Here is a 6,000-nt window from a genome sequence, read left to right as displayed (position 1 = left end):
AACCAAGTTATTATCCTATTCAAATTTGGAACTCTTATTTAAATGCCTGTAATGGCAGGGAAACTTCAGTCTCATAAGTGCTTCAAACTGCAGCAGCTATGATAATTGAGCCAATAGTATTTGAAATACAATCACAATGTTAATAAAAAAATATCTTCTAGTCAGAATTGAAAATGAAGTATTTGCTGGTGATAGTAGTAGAAACAGGAAGGACTCAGTGCCCATGAGGTACTTCCACAGAACAAACTTACCAGTATCAAAGCACAAGATATTTATGCTAAGAAAACTCATCTATTTGAGCCAGTTTTTCTAACATGCCAATTGACACAAGGTTCCTGAATCACATTTTCTTTAGCTTGAGCACAGGAACCCTGATTTCAGTGTACATGTTAGTGGCATGAATTTAATGTATAAAATGGATGCGTGCAGATACTTTGAACACGAAAATCGTTTGTTCTGGCGTGGATTGTATAGAAGATTCTGAATAAATCATTTCAATATTTTTTTCTGTGTTGACTAATGACAATCATTCCTCATGCTTTTTTCAAGATCAACATTGATGCCATGAAAAGCCGAAATCAGGACTCAATACTCTGAACAACTATTAAGCAGGTATTCTTTATTGCAGCACTAGATGCACAGGGGAACACTTCTCCTAATGTGCATGCCCGCACAGGGTTAGCTGCATAACTTATACAACTTTTACATACATATTCATTAGTTTTCCAAGAAAAAAAAAAAAAAAGTCCTGGTTCAGCCTCAGTTGGCAACTAAAAAGGATGGGGGAGAGAATTGGAAGAGCAAAATAATAAAAAAACACAAACAACAAAACTTGTGGATTGAGATAAGAACAGTTTAATAATTAAAATAAGATAATGATAATGATTATTACAGTAATAACAATAATGATAATATAATAAAAAGGAAAAGGGAAAAAGGGAAAAAAGCAGAAACACAAACGATACAACCACTCTGCAGACTGGCAATAAAGATAAATATCTCGACTCAGTGTGTCAATCAGCATTTTGTACACCATGGGTATGACACATCAGGGTAAAGAACCCTGATTTAGGGACAATAGCAAGTCATTCCCATTTTCCCCATAATTTGACAATCAAGATACTGAAGTCATAGCTCAGCTAAGGAAAAAAAAAATCTACCCCCAGTGCCACCCAACAGATTAATTTTTTATCTTAACACGCAAATTTTGAAAAGTAACCTGCACTAGAAGACAAGTAGTCGATTTAATGGCTATAACAAGTGTCTTTTGAACAAACTTTAACACAAATCATCTCAGCAGAAAAAAAAATATATATTAAAAGGACTAAATTTCATACTTCAAGAAATAACAGGGTCAAGTATCAAAAGAACATTACAAAACAAAATGTAAAACAGTGCTTCATAAAGAAGTGGATTCTTTGCACAAGGCAGGCCTTTTTTTTGACCATTTAATCCTTCTTTGTTTGTTTGGCTTCTGCAATATTCTCTTGGCATTTCTGTTTCTTCTTTTGCTCTCGCTCCCCGGCTTCAATCATATTTGCAAGCTTCCATGAAAGTGCTGCACTAATTACGAACAATGGTGTAAGGGCAAAGATCACTGAAGTAAGAAAGCCGTAAAGGTCCTTTGCAGCCCACTCCACGATGTATTCAGCCCAAGCTTTAATATGAAACATCTTTTCTGTTTTTCTCTTGGGGAAACCCTATGGAATAATAAGAAAAAAAATTCTGAGTATGCGTAAAAAAAAGTAAGTTTCAAGCATAAAAATAAGTAAATTTAAAGCAAAAAAAAAAAATTTACTATTTTAACGTCACCGTCTTTCATTATTAAAAACCAAGCTAATTTTTCCTAGTTAAAAGTAGCGCATAGTATGTTAAACTGAGTGCAATACAAACAAAGTGTTGACCCTATCTTAAAGTACGGTTTCATCCAACAGAGCTTCAGATACTACCAAGAAAAATTACTATATGGGGGGGGGGGGGGAAGTGATGTACCTGCTTCTTTGGAAAAGGAGGGGAAAAAAAGCGCACAGTTGATTTATCTTTCTATAGGTTTTACTGAGGAGAGGAAAAAGCCGGTGCTTTAAATATTAAACTAGCCAGAATAAGTCGCTAAATCAAAAACAATGTAAAAACTGTCTGAAGCGAGCACTAAAGTGCCAGCATGGGTGAGCCCGTACATCGGCACACATGTAGAGGCCACCAGAATGCCTCAGGTCAGTCACCTACAAGCACCCAGGTGAGCTTAGGAGGTCCTTCACCCAGGACACCTTTATGACTCCCTCCCAAACTCCTCCCAATGCAGTAGTTATGCTTGCCCCACCACCCAACACCACTCCTTCCCCCTGCCCAAAAAAAAACAACCACAAAACAAAAAAAAACCCAAACAACCACAAAACAAAACTGAACATGAGCCGGCAGTGTGCTCAGGTGGCCAAGGCGGCCAATGGCATCCTGGCTTGTATCAGGAATAGTGTGGCCAGCAGGAGCAAAGAGGTGATAGTGCCCCTGTACTCGGCACTGGTGAGGCCGCACCTCAAATACTGTGTTCAGTTTTGGGCCCCTCACTACAAGAAGGACATTGAGGTGCTGGAGCATGTCCAGAGAAGAGCAATGAAGTTGGTGAAGGGTCTAGAGAACAAGTCTTATGAGGAGCAGCTGAGGGAGCTGGGGTTGTTTAGTGTGGAGAAGAGGAGGCTGAGGGGAGACCTTCTCGCTCTCTACAACTACATGAAAGGAGGCTGTAGCGAGGAGGGGGTCGGACTCTTCTCCCTAGTAACAAGCGATAGGACGAGAGGAAATGGCCTCAAGCTGCATCAGGGGAAGTTTAGGTTGGATATTAGGGAAAACTTCTTCACTGAAAGGGTTGTCAAACATTGGAACAGGCTGCCCAGGGAGGTGGTGGAGTCTCCAACCCTGGAGGTATTCAGAAGAAGGGTAAACGTGGTGCTTGAGGATATGGTTTAGTGGTGGACTTGGCAGTGATAGGTTAGCGGTTGGACTTGATGATCTTAAGGGTCTTTTCCAACCTTAATGATTCTATGAAAACCAATCTGTCATGGTTTTAGCTGGAATAGAGTTAATTTTCTTCACTGTAGCCGGCATAGTGCCATGGTTTGGACTTAGTATGAAAACAATGTTGAGATAACACACAGATGTTTCAGTTGTTGCTGGGTAGTGCTTGTACTAGTCAAGGACTTTCCTAGCTTCCCATGCTCTGCCGGGTGCACAAGAAGCCAGGAGGGGAGGGGGCACAGCTAAGAGAGCGGATTCAAACTGACCAAAGGGATATTCCATATCATGTAATGTCATGCCCAGTATGTTAACTAGGGGGAGCTGGCCAGGGGAGGGAGGCAGCAATCGCAGCTCAGGGATGGGAAGCATCGGTCGGCAGGTGGTGAGAGGTTGCATTGTTTGTGCTTCTGTTCTTTTTCCCTTTTCTTTTTTATTATATTATCATTATTGTAATTATTATAATAATCATTATAATTATTATGTTTATTGTAATTATTAAACTGTGTTTATCTCAACCCACAAATTCTTTTGCTCTTCCGATTCTCTCCCCCATCCCACAGGGGTGGGGGGAGTGAGCAAGCGGCTGCGTGGTGTTTAGTTGCCGAGTGAGGCTGAACCACGACACAACCACAAAACAAATCAAAAAACACAACCACAGAACAAACCAAAAAAAAAAAGCCGCGCGCCCCACCGCCCTCTGAACGGCCGCACAGTGGCTACAACCACCCTGCCCCCACCTGTGGCAGGGGAGCACAACGCTGCTTCTAGCATCCTCCGGGCGCGTCAATCGACGGAAGGGTGGCGCCGAGGTCGCTGCGGAGATAAGACACAGGCCACGAGAGAAAGGCGCCCTGTGCAGCGCGTCCCCGGCAGCGCTCGCCTTCGCCCAGCAGAGAGCGCTGCTCGGGAGAGAGACGGGGGCGACGAGGGGCAGCGGTGGGAAGGTATCGCCGGGGCTCGGAGCAGGCCAGGCCGTCCCGCCTCCCCTCACTTCCCTCCCACCGGCCACGCCACCATCTTCCTCGTACACCCCACAGTGCCGCTGCCCTGGAGAGCGCCAGCCTGCCGAGCGGAAACAGGAAGAAGGCACCCGCTCCGCCCGGGTACTGAAGAAAGAGAAAGCTCTAGCCCCTCCCCGCGATTAGCTAAGGCAGTCCCGGACGCCTAACCTCCCTCCTTCGAGGCCGTCCGCCTCACGTGTCTTCGGGGGCGGGGCACCGCCCCACACATATACACAGACTTGGGTGAGGGTTGAGCGGGTGTGTTATTCAAAGGGCAGCAGACAGGCAAATAAGAAATATGTTTTGTCAAAGGAAAGAGACATTGACAAGAGGTCTAACTAGTCTAAAATGCTTTAGACTGAATACGGTGAATGCAATTTTGTGCTATGTACAATTTTTTATTATAGACGTGCATTCTCATTCAAAAACTGTCTCTAGCGATCAGGCTCTTGTAACATCTTTTAAAAATAGCATCTCTCTAATGTGCTAGCCATTTACATAAGCATTAAAACTTTTAGGGAGGTTATGGGGTCCCTGTTTGATCTGTAATTTGCAAACATGAGCAAAATATAACAATCTAAATTTATTAGAGCTTAGATATTGGTTCTGAGGTGTTGTATTTACTAGAATCATTATAAGATGTTTTTGCATGCTGTGTAGCCAACTGTGCTGGTTTTGGCTGAGAAGGGGTTAATTCTCCTCACTGTGGGGGTCGGCTACCTTTCCAGCTTCCCACACTCTGCCGCGTGGCGGGGGGGTGGCTGGGAGGGTCAGGGCCATGGTGGGGGCAGCTGACCCCGACTGGCCAATGGCAGGTTCATTCCATACCATGTGACACCATGACCAGTATATGAAGGGGGGGCAGTTTGCGGCTCGGGGGCAGCGTGGCGTCGGCTTGGTGGGCGGCGAGGGGCTGCGGCGCGTGCGGTTTGTTTCGGCAGTTCGTTCCCCCTCTCCCCTCCCTTCCCCCCTCCCCCGGGTTTTGCGCCTCTCGTTGTTCTCCTTTACATTGCATTTCTGTTGTTGTTTCTTTTAATTTTAATTATTAAACTGTTCTTATCCCAACCCATGAGCGTTACCCTTCTGATTCTCTCCCCCATCTACCGGTGGGGGAGTGAGCGAGCGACTGTGTGGGGCTGAGCTGCCGCTAAACCACGACAGTCTTTTTGGCACCCAACGTGGGGCTCAAGGGTTGGAGATAATAACAGCTGCTGGTCACAGCACCATGTTGTCCTTTTTGCAGTTGGTGTTAAAGATTGGTGTTGGTTTGTTTTGTCTGCTGTGTTCTGCTGTGATTAGTAATGTTTTGCCTACAAGATTTGTTATACAAAGACTGGTTTTCAGATTTATCTGGTGTAGCTGTACGCTTCTGCGGGAGAACTTATCTTGGGCCGCATACCTCCGGGACACAGGGCTCTACCCGCCCTGGGGACAATGATGCACAGACATCAATATGATGGATACAAAATGTCCGTTTATTTGGCTGCGTCACACGCTTATATAGCTCTTGCGCTTCCTGTTCCTGCCACTCCTATGGGGAGGAGTCTATCTTTCCGTCACATCCCGTAGTCTTCCGGTCGCCAATCCCTGTCTATTCCCCTACATCTCCCCCTCCCCATGCTACTAAAATTCTACAAAGCTACTTGCATAAGCGGATACATATTGCGGTCAGGCCTATATTCATGTAACGCTCGCAGGCGCTCTTTGATTTGTCTTATAACACAGCATAACAATGGTAGCCCACAAGTAACCATGATTACTACACACAACAAGATCCCCCCAATTATTACTATCCAGTTCCAGTTTATATCTCTCTTTTGCCGCCCTTTCCCAGTGTCGCTCTCGTTGCAATATTGCTTGTGATCTTGTCAAGGAGCTCATTTCTTTTCCCAATGGTACGGCTAGCATGAGGATCCATGTCAGCAGACCCTGCAAAGAGACAACTCAGAAAGGGATTATTCATTGCACATCCTTGCACAGTTCTGCT

At 44.8% G+C, this 6,000-nt stretch overlaps 1 protein-coding gene across 2 annotated transcripts in view; it reads right to left on the bottom strand.

The window, feature by feature from the left end:
* Window positions 1-615: 615 nt before the first annotated feature.
* LOC135311250 (small integral membrane protein 15-like) overlaps window positions 616-6,000 on the bottom strand; it is a 69,383-nt gene continuing 63,998 nt past the window's right edge. The window contains exons 1-3 of one of the 2 annotated variants that reach the window (XM_064440379.1): window positions 3,750-4,104; window positions 1,201-1,700; window positions 616-1,156 (exon numbers count right to left, since the gene is read on the bottom strand). In XM_064440379.1, coding sequence (XP_064296449.1) covers window positions 1,449-1,673 — 225 coding nt within the window. In that variant the 5' untranslated portion in view covers window positions 1,674-1,700; window positions 3,750-4,104 and the 3' untranslated portion in view covers window positions 616-1,156; window positions 1,201-1,448. Of the gene's footprint in view, window positions 1,157-1,200; window positions 1,701-3,749; window positions 4,105-6,000 lie in introns of those variants that run through there. The other variant, XM_064440378.1, reaches the window with a different exon arrangement.

Source organism: Phalacrocorax carbo, unplaced genomic scaffold, assembly GCF_963921805.1.
Source record: "Phalacrocorax carbo unplaced genomic scaffold, bPhaCar2.1 SCAFFOLD_130, whole genome shotgun sequence".
In the NCBI taxonomy this organism is placed as follows: domain Eukaryota; kingdom Metazoa; phylum Chordata; class Aves; order Suliformes; family Phalacrocoracidae; genus Phalacrocorax; species Phalacrocorax carbo.
This window is presented reverse-complemented; position numbering and strand designations above follow the sequence as displayed.